This window comes from Sardina pilchardus, chromosome 24 (assembly GCF_963854185.1).
Source record: "Sardina pilchardus chromosome 24, fSarPil1.1, whole genome shotgun sequence".
In the NCBI taxonomy this organism is placed as follows: domain Eukaryota; kingdom Metazoa; phylum Chordata; class Actinopteri; order Clupeiformes; family Clupeidae; genus Sardina; species Sardina pilchardus.
In genome coordinates this window covers 10,983,984-10,997,442 of record NC_085017.1, presented here as the reverse complement: position 1 = coordinate 10,997,442, position 13,459 = coordinate 10,983,984, and the positions used below count along the sequence as shown (strand labels likewise).

General features: G+C 38.8%; 1 protein-coding gene across 4 annotated transcripts; it reads right to left on the bottom strand.

Annotated features, from left to right (window-relative positions):
• Nucleotides 1-2,618: 2,618 nt before the first annotated feature.
• On the bottom strand, nucleotides 2,619-13,149 carry LOC134072380 (class I histocompatibility antigen, F10 alpha chain-like). Of its 4 annotated transcripts, none has more exons than XM_062529027.1 (19): nucleotides 12,974-13,149; nucleotides 10,028-10,318; nucleotides 9,637-9,936; nucleotides 9,265-9,546; nucleotides 8,874-8,990; nucleotides 8,532-8,558; nucleotides 7,756-7,827; nucleotides 7,566-7,667; nucleotides 7,377-7,466; nucleotides 7,268-7,288; nucleotides 6,159-6,185; nucleotides 6,008-6,064; nucleotides 5,572-5,640; nucleotides 5,385-5,474; nucleotides 5,276-5,296; nucleotides 4,622-4,675; nucleotides 4,368-4,394; nucleotides 4,213-4,275; nucleotides 2,619-3,477 (listed from the first exon to the last, which is right to left on the bottom strand). In XM_062529027.1, exons 1-18 carry the CDS (start codon nucleotides 13,023-13,025, stop codon nucleotides 4,229-4,231), a joined length of 1,746 nt encoding a protein of 581 aa, XP_062385011.1. In that variant the 5' UTR covers nucleotides 13,026-13,149; the 3' UTR covers nucleotides 2,619-3,477; nucleotides 4,213-4,228. The 4 variants fall into 4 exon arrangements, with proteins under 4 accessions (XP_062385011.1, XP_062385012.1, XP_062385013.1 ...); XM_062529028.1 differs by having other exon boundaries at nucleotides 4,368-4,385; XM_062529029.1 differs by lacking the exon at nucleotides 7,566-7,667.
• Between the last annotated feature and the right edge of the window lie 310 nt (nucleotides 13,150-13,459).

The following is a 13,459-nucleotide window of genomic DNA, read 5'->3' as shown; positions in this document are numbered from 1 at the left end:
AATGGTTCATACTTTTTATTGATCCTTAAACCCTCCTGCATCACATATTGCAAATCTACCCATTTATATTTAGTGGAACATACTTTTATTCAAGGTCAAAGGTAGCAATTTCCAATGCATTTTGCCATTGGGATTTACTACAGGTGAAATGGGTAAAATTGTAAACTATAGATATCAAATTGAAACTTTCACAGTTGTTTACTCACATTAAGGCAAAGGTTTTTTGTATTGCAAGTTTTCTGAAATGTGATGTTTAGATATGCAAATGAGACCAGTTTTACTTAAAAATGCAACAATATGCATATATTAGTATAGTACATTATAGAACAAATGATTGTCAATGATATGGTATGATGGAAGTATCTCAAGTCACATGCCAAGTCACATAAGGAAGATATTGACCTTTAGACAACATATCAAGTGAGTTGGCATGCACTGAGATACTTCCATCATACCATATCATTGACAATCATTTGTTTTATAATACTTCCATTGAAACGCATTGATTTTGACTCGACTTGATTTCCTCATTTCTGAGGTGATATGACGTAATATCTAATATTCCCTTTGCATAGGCTTTTGGTATACAATATAGAAGCAAAATGTAGCAATTATTTTGAAGCTGACTGTACCTATTGTTCAGATTCAGTTTTCTAGAAATATATGCAAATTGTTGCATTTTTAAGTAAAACTGGTCTCATTTGCATATCTAAACATCACATTTCAGAAAACTTGCAATACAAAAAATCTTTGCCTTAATGTGAGTAAACAACTGTGAAAGTTTCAATTTGATATCTATAGTTTAAAATGTTACCCATTTCACCAGTAGTAAATCCGAATGGCAAAATGCATTGGAAATTGCTACCTTTGACATTGAAAAAAAGTATGTTCCACTAAATATAAATGGGTAGATTTTTTATATGTTAATTAGATATACCTAGGGGTCACAAAAAACTTGGAATGATTACTATTGCAATTAGTTATGGGTCAAACGCTAGATTGACTGGCCTCGTGTTGCTACTTTGGTTGAAAGCAGGAACTAACAGTTAGGCTACATATTTGACCACAAATCTTGGTCATTCTTCCAGGGTCGGACTGGGAACAAATTTCGGCCCTGGCAAATTTCTCCTGGACCAGTCCGGCCCACCACTGGACCGACGACCCCCCCAACACACACACACACACACACACACACACACACACACACACACAAGCCCATCAATAAAGTCGCCCCCCTGATTCCCTCCATAAATAACAAACATTGACATAAATAGGGTCTAAGTAAAATCCAAAACAAATAAGAAAGCAAACAATGTGATCAGAGAAAGCAAAATGAAAACACCTTAGTGTCATGTACGTTAACACAATTTCACTGAGATAAAAAAAAAAAAAAGAACCTATTCACTACATTGTCCAGTTTCTGTACCTCCAAGGTGTGTGTTAGTCTGTGTAGGGTATTTAACAGTCCATCTTCTGTATTTCAAAGGTGTGTGTGTTTGTAAGTCTGTGATGTGTTTTTGTCCCAACCAGTAAACCCCATATTCTAAGTCAATGCACACATATCTTTTATGTATGTAAATGAGTGTGTGCATGTTCGCTTGCTTTTGTGACGCCCACCTATGTTAAAACCATGACCCCTATGGGTCTAGTGTAGTAGGTCCCCTAAGTGCAGGTGATACCAATAAGGCACTTAGGACACCCATGACACCCAGGCCTAGTGCCGCCCGTGCACTGACTACACTAGACCCATAGGGGTCATGGTTTTAAAATAGGTGGGCGTCACAAAAGCATCTGAATATAGGGGCGATTAAAGCAATATTATTTTGCATTTTAATTTTTTACCATGGGGGTGCAAATCACAAATGACTGGTTATAGCTAAGTTGATGTGGACTCTTGAGACCAACATAATAAACATTTTGTCACCCTCGGTGCCACAGTTCAGGTAGTTAGTAGTTAGTACGGAGTAGACTCCGTAGAAGTCTACTGGGGCTACATTTCCACCAAGTTTCATGTGCCCTGGTGTTAGGAGATGACGGGGGAAAAAGAAGAAGATGAAGAAGAAAAAAAACCGTTGAAAATCACTATATGTATATAAACACCTAATGGCTCCTACAAAGAGTATGTAATTAGATTTAAAAAATGTTATCAATTGACAGCCCTATACTATGTGTGTATACAAGAGATGGTCCTCACATATTTATTTGTCTGAGTTATTTACTTCGTGAGACAACAAAAAATCAAGTCAATCACAGCTTCAGACCATTTTGTATACTGAGCATCTCAAGACATCCTACATCTTCTAAATATTCAGCATGTCCTCTCATCTCTGGTGAATGTCTTGACGAATCTTCTTGAGAGGAAGATCTGAACTGTAAAGACCTTCTCAACTTTTTTTCCATTTTACATCATTTATACGTTCACCTCCATCTTTCTTTCTCTCTTCTTGCACTCTGCCTCCTCTCATGCGTGTTCATTCTTCTTCTCTTTACTAGCATTGTCTCCCAGTACCTCCGCTGTCCCACCCCCTGGCCATCTCTTCATCTATCTCCTCTTACCTTTCCTGGGTGTTCTGCATGAAGAAACAGTCCCTAGGACACCAAACACTACACCCGAAAAACATTGTTCACATTATTTAATTAGCCACAGTTACACAATGTAAACAACAGCAGTCTGGTCACTCAATGCCATAGTAAGTAGGACCCAAATGAAACAACCTGTTCCTTAACCAATGTTTTGAGTTAAGTGAGACACAACAAAGGCAGAGCTTGAGTAGCCTAAAAAAAATGGTCATAAGTTTTCTGCTTAACAAGAAACTTCAATTTCATATCACTGCATCCAAAGTATCATTTGACATTCTCAGCTTTCGAGAAAGCTTGTGTAACAAAAACTACTTTCTCTTACGGTTAACACACAAAGATAAACTAAAAGGGGACCAGTGATGAATAATGCTGAATGAAGGGTTAGAGATTCTTTGCTATTTGCAATTTACTCCCTCATTTAAATCTGTTTTACTACCCAATCTTATGTCAATATTTTTTTGCTTTTAAATGTGCTATTTTGTATCAGACTTTGCATATGTCCATCCTCATCCTATGGTGCACATAAAGTAAAGATGTCTGTTTCTATTTCTCATTATATGAACAAACATATTTTTAATATACATAATTTATACTGAACCCAGGAGACACCATGTAACATCTTTCCCAACAGTAACTATTTTTGTATAGATATGTGAAAGCAAAACAGGGATAATGTCACACATCCTAAACATTTTAAATGCACACTTTCACAAACAAACTGTTAATGAAAAATCCATTCTACCTGCACCAATAGTAATAGTACAGTGAAATGACTAGTAAAAACAGTAACTTAAAAGAAAAGTGAAAAAGAAGCATTCTCCCCAAGTCAAGTTTTTCTAATTTGTGATCATTCAAGAACAGTTTGGACAGTTGCGGGGTGTATTCTTGATCTTCATCCTAGAAAAAGGAGGAACGTTTTTATTTTTTAAATCAATCGTTCAATAGATGCAATCGACATCAAGATTACTGCCCCACGCAGGGGTAGATAGCCTAGAGACCTTTCTGACTTCGCAGAGAGCCTGGCCTAGATCCATCGGCAAATGTTTATATCCTGGTTGGTGGACGCTTGTCTGAAGTTTGAAATCATTGGAGTTCAATCACTAACGTTTGGTAATGACGTATGTTAACCACGGTGGACACAACGCTAACGATAGGCCTGCAACTTAATGTAATTGCTCTTAACCCTAACATGACAGAATCCAAATAACACGTAATGACAGAAGCGTTATATCATTAACGTTTATGATTTGTTTATAGTGTTTATGACACATTCATGACAGTGTCATGTCACTCTTATATAGACACCTACTAGTAAAGTGTAACCGTAACTTTTTATAGGCATTTCTTTCCGTGCTTTTTTGCCTTGTGTAATGTACATTTTTGTCAGTCAGCGTCTACTAGGCTGATGGCTGACGGCTGATGTTGCTAACGTTAACACTAATGTTGCGGTCTTGAGGAACTACTGATGTGAAAGCTACCAGTGCCATGGTCAGAGAGGCCTGAGCCTACAGGCCTGTTAACCAAAATGGCCAGCTGTCCTGAGCTGCTGCTATCCTCTTTCTATGTTGTTCTATGAACAACAGTACAGTCACAGAGCTCTAATCAAATAATCAAATCTGTAAAAATGCTTACCGTTCATGTTAGTGTTTCATTTTTCAGCGCTGTTGTTGGTTGATCCTTCAGGATTTCCTCTACCTGTAACAACAGGTACAAGATGGTATCTTTGGTATAGCATAAGTTCTGAAAGTGCTGTGATGCAATGCAGTGTTACCAAAAAGTCATATTACCTGAATCAGCATCTCCACCTTCATTCGCTGCAACATGGACGCAATAAATAAGTGAAAAAACAAACATGGACAAATGATAACTTATACAATGCATGCACAACACAGAATTACATTTCATGACGTTAGGCTTTGCGTCTGTAAGGCCGAGAAAGAGAACATCTGACAAAATTCGGGAATTTTCTATATTTAATAATATTTTAATGTGTACAATACAACAGCCACAGACATCTAATCAAATCTGTAAAAATATCTACCGTCTGCAGAAACATTTTCAGCGCTGCTCTTGGATGATCCATTAGATGAATTACCTGAAAGAATAGGTACAGCTTTGTTATAGCATAGGCCTTGCTCAAGCTGCAGCTCAAATCCTTTTTCAAATCCGAACAGTGCTTACTGAATGATCAGATCCGATCTGCCAATCCGTATGGACATAGTCTTATCCACATTGATTTCTATGGTAACAGACTATGCCCAGGAAATACAAATTAGCAAAACTGTGTCTAAGAGATGCGTGAATGGGCTTTAATGTCATCTGAACCAGCTTCTACAAATAAATCATCCATCCCACCTGAACCAATCTGTATCAGTATCTGTACCCGACTCCACCCAATCATCATTCTAGGCTTATTCTCAATGAGTTATAAAGTGTGATGAAACTTATACTGAAGTAGCCTAGGATGCTTTCACGACAACATTCAGCCTATTTGAAATAAAATATCTTATTTGGCAAAGCTACAAGTCCAAAATTGCCAAAACATGGCCGACGTCACTCCATTTAATGTTACTTTGAAATGCAACAGTTTCAACAACTTCCCGAATACACACACAACCAAATAGGTTATCCTAGCCTAGACGTTCAAAATCAAATGTGGATGTTTAGGCTACTTTGATGTACAATATGATCTTACCAGAATCAGCATCGTCCTCCACTGAAACATGAAAGCGAGAAGTGAGTAAAAAACAAAACCTAACCAAATGTAATGATACTCAAAGACTAATTTGAAGTAAATAATTTACATTTTCCACTTCCATCCTGCAAAAGTGTGGTTTCCACCCCAATCACTGTTGATGCTGTGCCGTTTGCATCTTGTCCAGTGGACCCATTTGCTTTGTAATAACATAACATAGTGTGAGGTAACATAGTAATACATAACATAACCAAAAGTACTGATAATCGAAGACTTAAAGAACCAAATTGTATTACCTTGTCCATTGCCCAACAAAGGTGTGCCCACGTTACTCATCACTGATGGTACCACTGCTGGTGAAGGGCCTGAAAATTGAAAAGATTTCACTAATGGCTATTCATAGCACATACACACAGACTATACAAAAGGCGCTGTAGGCACACACAGTATTAGAGGTGTTATACATCCAAAGAACTTTTTTTCTCTTGTTTTATCTGATAGTGAATTGACACCTCTAGACTAATCACTGCTGCATTTTGATAATAGTGCTAAAGCCAACTCATTTTGGTCGTTGCTATGGGTAATTATGTACGTGTTTATTCAAGAGCATGCAGATCAGCTTCGGCATGATATAGCATACACCGTTTTCAAGTATGGCACTGCATGTTGCATGTTGTTCTATGAACAATAGTACAGTCACAGAGCTCTAATCAAATCTGTAAAAATGTTCACCATTCATGTTCAGTTGTTCAGCGCTGTTGTTGGTTGATCCTTCAGGATTTCCCCTACCTGTAACAACAGGTACAAGATGGTATCTTTGGTATAGCATAAGTTCTGAAAGTGCTGTAAGCTGAAATGCAGTGTTACCAAAAAGTCATATTACCTGAATCAGCATCGTCACCTTCATTCACTGCAACATGGACGCAATAAATTAGTGGAAAAAAACATGGACAAACGATAACTTACACAATGCATGCACAACACAGAATTAAAGAATGGTCATCACTACAGTACATGTCAGGAGATACGCTTTGTGTTTGTAAGACCGAGAAGGAGAACATCTGACAACACTGCAAAGTCGGGCATTTTCTACAGCAGGTGGCTCATCGATAACAATATTTTAATGTACAACGTACAATACAACAGCCACATCTAATCAAATGTGTATACCGTCTGCAGAAAAGTTTTCTCCTATGCCTTTGGATGCTCGAGATGCAATATCTGAAAAAACATCTTAGGCCTCGTTCAAGCCCAAATCCGATCAGCAACCTATCTTACTGAATGATCAGATCCGATCTGCCTGTCTGTATGGACATCCACGTTGATTTATGGTAACAGGCTATGCCCAGGAAATAAATGAGCAAAACTGTGCCTAAGAGTGCTACGTTAGGAATATGACTAACAGGTGTAACATGACACGAGGTTGGTGCATATGTTCTCTTTACTGTAGTAACCCCGGAAACTCTCGAGCGCCCCCAACAGGGGTCAGTACACACATGTAAACCCTGTTTACAGAACAAAGAGATGCATGAATGAGCTATAATGTCAACTGAACCAGCTTCTAAAACTAAATCATTCACACATCTGAACCAATCCGTATCCGTACTATATCCGTAGCCTACATGACTCCACCCGATCGTCATTCTAGGCTAATTGTCAAAGTTATTAAGCGTGATGAAACTTACACTGAAATAGCCTAAGATGCTTTCACGACAACATTTAGCCTATTTGAAGAAAAAAATCTGATTTGGCAAAGTTACAAGTCCAAAATAGCCAAAACATGGCCGACATCACTCCATTCAATGTTATTTTGAAATGCAACAGTTTCCTCAACTTCCCGAATACACACACAACAAAATAGGCTATCCTAGCCTAAACGTTCACCAGCCCACACAAATGCATGTACATTTAATAGGCCACTTTGATAGGTCTTATATGTTCAGAAATCAAATGTGGATGTTCAGGCTACTTTGATGTACAATATGATCTTACCAGAATCAGTATCGTCCTCCACTGAAACATGAAAGCAAAAAGTGAGTGAAAAACAAAACCTAACCAAATGTAATGATATTCAAAGACTAATTTGAAGTAAATAATTTACATTTTCCACTTCCATCCTGCAAAAGTGTGGTTTCCACCCCAATCACTGTTGATGCTGTGCCATTTCCATCTTGTCCAGTGGACCCATTTGCTTTGTAATAAAATAACATAGTGTGAGGTAACATAGTAATACATAACATAACCAAAAGTACTGATAAGCGAAGACTTAAAGAACCAAAAATTGTATTACCTTGTCCATTGCCCAACAAAGGTGTGCTCAAGTTACCCATCACTGATGCAAGCACCACTGTTGATGCTGTGCCATTTGCATCTTGTCCAGTTGATCCATTTGCTTTGTAATAACATAACATAGTGTGAGGTAACATAGTAATACATAACATAACCAAAAGTAATAATAAGCGAAGACCAAATTGTATTACCTTGTCCGTTGCCCAACAAAGGTGTGCTCACGTTACCCATCACTGATGGTACCACCACTTCTGGTGGAGGGCCTGAAAATTCAAAAGATTTCACTAATGGCTATATATTCACAGTAATACACAGACTGTTCAGTAGGTGCTGTAGGCACACACACACAGCATATTAGAGGTGTTATACTGCACATCCAAAAAACGTTTTCCTTGTTTTATCGAATAGCTAATTGACACCAGGACTCATCACTGCTAAATTTTGATAATGGTGCTGAAAACAACTAATTTTAGTAGTTGCCAAGCAGTATGTACAGTACTTGTTTATTTGTTATAGAACAGGGAATTGAGATCCACTACAATGATTTGGGAATGCCACCTTTTAATGTGTGCAAGCAAGTCCTTTGTGACCACTGCTATTGGCACATTCTATTGGCACACATGGGACAGCCGTGGCTTACTGGTTAGGGCTTCGAGCTTGTAACTGGAGGGTTGTGGTTCGATCCCCGACCAGTCCACGGCTGAAGTGCCCTTGAGCAAGGCACCTAACCCCTGACAGCTCCCTGAGCGCCGCTGTTGGGCAGGCAGCTCACTGCTCTGGGTTAGTGTGTACTTCACCTCACTGTGTATTCACTGCGTTCTGTGTGTGCTCACTAATTCACAAATTGGGATAAATGCAGAGAGTGAATTTCCCTCCCAAGATCAAAAATATATATATACATTGCTGTCTTTCTCCTGCACCATAGCAAAATGCCAAAAATTCTGTAAGTGATATTACTACCCATTACCTTTTTTTTGGTCCGTTGTCTTTGGCCCTGCATGCAAAAAGGAAAGAAGAGCAAAGACTCCAATAACTACTCCACCATTGGATATATTATGCCAAATTCTGTCACTTTTCTCTCTGAGTCATGTTTTAGATAATGTGTATTTAACACCGAATACATCCTAAAAACATTGCATTTGAGACCACCATTACACTCTGATTGTGAGAGATTGGGCAAAGAGGCAAGAATCGTACAAATGTGCTGAGGATAGAGCAATCACTAGGCCTACATAAAGTCCAGCGTCCACTATGTTTTACAACTCCAATGAATCTGCTATCAATTTCAATCACATGGAGAAGAACCTACCAATAAGGCCTTTTTTGTAAGCAATGAACAAGACCAAGATCCCCATTAGCAGCACTGCCAGTACCCCGATTACTGCTCCAATCAAGAACGAGGAGGTTTCATCACACACTTCTCCATCTGTAATAAAGGTTAAATATAGAACTTATAGAACAATTTTTTTGATCGAACATACTGGCCATACAACTATGAGGACTGTCAGAGCCAAGACATTTCTAGCATTAATTCTTTCCGTGAAATGATCCACTACTGATACTGCTTGTTGCCAGAGATATGAATATAAAATGCAATTAATTTTGTTTATGTCTGGTAGCAAGGCAGGCATACATATCTAAAGGGCTATTGACCCAATAAAAAACAGTAAGGATTAAATCATCAAACAATGCAATCTTACCCACGGTCCAAATTTTCCTAATTGGTTCATCCAGGCCTACGTGCTTCACATCACAGCTATAACCATCAATGTCTGACCTTTGGGCCTCCACAATCAGTTTGATCTGATGGGTTCCATCGCCATTGGGCAAGACATCCCTTAAATCACCTTTCTTTATAACCTCCTTCCCTTTCAGAATGGTGATGTCAATGTCTTTGGGGTAGAAACCTGTGGCCATACAGGTCAACTTGAATGTATTTGAAGATTCGGCTGCTTTCGCAAAAAGGCGAACATCTGGTGGAGCTAATGAATGAAGAAAAAATGTAAACTTTTTTTAATTGAGTAAAATATGACTAAACAAATAGTGCTTGACCCTATGTTAACAGTACTCACAAGCTGTTGTTTGTTGTTTTAATTCTTTGTCCCCATATTCTCTGAATTTTTCCAGCCAGTCCACACACTCCTTCTCCAGGTAGCCCTTGGTGTACTGATTGAGGATGGGAACCCCATCCCACTTCTGTTTTGTGGGTACAGCTTCAGTAACTGGGGCAACCCACTGCATTGATGCATCATCAAAGGAAAGGAAATCATTGCCATCATAGCTGTATGCATCAACACCGCGAACAAACTTGACAGCACCGTCTGCACTTCTGTCAATCTCACATCCATGTTTCCACATGAGGACATGAATATCTGAGGAAAGGATAAGAACAGGTCAGAATAAGCACTAATGAAACTGTTGGTTGCTGATATAACTATGCAGTCAGGATGTGTTGGGACTCACCAGATTGATTCTGTCTCATGCGTTCCATCAGAATGTTGACGTTGACTTTGAACCATTGCTCTTTGCTTTTACGTGACTGGGTGCCCTTTTCCCAGTAGTCTGCTGGAAGCTTTGTTTTCATCCAGTCCTGTTGAGGAACCTTGACTTGGTGTTTGCTGTCATAGTAATCAATCTTTCTCTCATCCAGTAGGCCCATGGCAGTGAATTCAAAGATGCCTGGTGCATTGACAGCCTTTGACAGGGCTGTGTACACATAGTACAGCGAGTGGCGTTCTGGGTCACCTTGTCCAGCTTTTCAGGAGAAATGGATTTGAAGAGCATCAGTGTACAGTGAAGAGGCGTCTTTAAAGGGATATTCCGCCATTTTTGGAAATAAGCTCATTTTCCACCTCCCCTTGAGCAAAACAATTGATATTTACCTTTTTCCTGTTCATCCAGCCATTCTGTGAGTCTGGCGAGACAACTTTTAGCTTCAGCCTAGCATGGAGCATTGAATCGGATCGTACCATGGGCGCAGTGATATAAGGCACTACTACTGCTTGTTGTCTATGGGGACTATTTTCAGATGCTGCATCATATCACTGCGCATGGTACGTTTGCAACTTGCCTGGATTATAACGCCAGCCTAGAAAAACGCTAGGTTTCATTTTCAGTTGGTCTTATTGCACTTTCTAACTTGAGTTTTAATTACCAGAAATCTTACCGGAAATCTTAGTCACTTTTAAACATGATGCTCGCAGGCGAGATGCTACTGGTCTAATCCGATTCAATGATCTATGCTAGGCTGAAGCTATCGCCAGACTCACAGAATGGCTGGATGAACGGGAAAAAGGTACATATCAATTGTTTTGCTCGAGGGGAGATGGGAAATTAGCTTATTTCCAAAAATGACGGAATATCCCTTTAAATAACAGAAAACAGCATAATAACAACACAAAACACAACAACACGTATGAGAACTAGTAAAGCAGACCTCAGCCTGCATTGTTCTTCTTGGTTGTCATTCATTTGAAACTAAACTATTGAGATCGCCACCACGTGGCCATACCGTGCCATTACACCTCTAAGCAAAAGACATAAACGTCTACGGAATCCCGACGGTGATACGGATCACTCTCAAAATGTAATTATTTCTTCCTTGGGTCATGTCTTACCTTCCCTGACAATTTCATCGAAATCCATCCATCACTTTTTTTTTTTTTTTAAAGTATATTTTTGGGGATTTTTGCCTTTATTATTACAGGATAGTGAAGAAGTAGACAGGAAACAAGTGGGAGAGAGAGATGGGGTGGGATCGGGACATGACCGCAGGCTGGATTTGAACCTGCCCCGTGGGCACTCGGACCCGACGGGTATGGTATGAGCGCTGTAGCCTGCTGCGCCACAGTGCCCCCAAAATCCATCCATTACTTTTTGAGTTATCTTGCTAACAGACAGACAGACAAATAGACAGACAAACAAACCCTGATGAAAGCATAACCTCCTTGGCGGAGGTAATGAATAACAATTAGATTGATACATGCACTTTGTCTCTATCCCGTCATAGGCTGATATAATCAGAATTATATAGAGAATCATAAGGTGTATCTTGAAGTTCCCGTTAAGTGAGAAACTTGATATGCCTAAATATCTTCAAGCTCAAGTATGCCGATAAGGAAATAGAATTGTTATTCAGACAAAGTGAATGTGGAATGTAGAAAGGAATGCTGCAAGGACGGGAATTCCAACACACCCAACAATATCCCATTCTATGATTTGATCCAGAGAGGGTTAAGTAATGAAGGATCTTTGTTTGATCTAAAGCACTGAATTCGATGTACTGTAACTAACCATTGTTTTGCCATTACCCTTTAAGCCACTCCATGTTGGTGATAGTTTTTTCTTTCAAGAAGGGTCTAAACGCATAGGCTATCTGTTCAACATGCACATTTTTTAAGCGTTTCTTATGTCGTTTGAATATTATACTATTTCTTTATTTTGATTAGGCTATTGATTGAATTTACATAGATTTTATTATTTTATTATATCTGACAAATCCGATAACCACAACCACAAGAGTCGCAAAGTCAATCCCTGATAATTTATCGATAAAAGTGGATAACAGTACATTTGAAGATAGTTCTGAAAATAAAAGAAGTAGAGAGTACAGATATTTCTGTGAAAATGTAGGGGAGTAAAGTAAAAAGTTAGAAAATAAATACTCCGTAAAGTACAGATACCTAAAAATGCTAGTTAGGCTTTATTAACCTTTATTAAGCAACAAAGTGGAGCACCACAAACTGAAGTTAAACAGACAAATCTGCGACGTCTTCCGTCCTGCCAGTTAACAAGGTAGCCTATTAACGTATACCACTGTATCCTACTTGTAGTCTAGGCTACTTAGGCCTACGTTGGATGAATAGATCCATCTCATTAGTGCACCATCGGAATATAAACTAGCCTAAACAGATTCAGTGTTAGCCTATGTGCCCTTCATTTTAAAAAGTGTTGTGAGATCCGGGGCTGATTTAAAAACAAACAAACAAAGAAACAATCAATCAAATGAAACAGCTTCAGATATTTTAAATATGTTCATCGTAACATTCCCAATATATATATATATTTTACACTTAAATTATATGCCCATTTCTGTATATTTTTCCTTCTGTAGGCTATGCCCATTATGTTCATACTCAACAAAAATATTTGAAATTGGCTTATATTTTTACAATGTTTTTTTTTTTATTTGTTTTAAATAGGGACTATAGCCTATGTAAACATACCCCCCAAAAAACTTTTTTTGACATTTAACAATATATTTTGAAAGGCCTACATATTTTAAAAGTGTTCAATGTGGGGTTTTTTTTGAGTGGGAACTGCGACACACATTTGTTTAAGATTCATTTTCAGTTTACTACACTGGTCTGATGTTAGCGTTTGTTTTTAAAATAGCTTAACACATCTTACCCAAACATATCGGTAGAATGGCACAGATGGCCAATCCCACGAAGCCCAACATGGTCCAGTGTAATCCACAGGTTAACTTTGTGTATCGAAAATAAACCAGAACTCTGTGAGGAGTGATCCGTCCCTATGAATGAGAAGAGTGCGTTGACGGGACTGGACGGGCGAGATGAGGGTTTTTGGTCAGGTTACCTGGGAATATTAGGAACCTCCCCCTTGACTGAGTTGTTTTCTCCACTGCTAGTCTTCATGTGATATACTGTCGGTCAACAAGTTTAACAAGTTTAACCTGTTGAGGAGTACAGAGTACAGTCACAAATATGTAATGAGACGCAGCTGGGTCCCTGGGAGTATGATCACAAATATGTGTATGCAATCAAAGTTTACTTCCTTTACCATGCTGTTGTTGTTCTTGGTGCTACTGTCGTCCCAACTGGTGGGCTTTCAGGACCTATAAATGCCTGCTATAGGTGTCTACATCCTATTGCC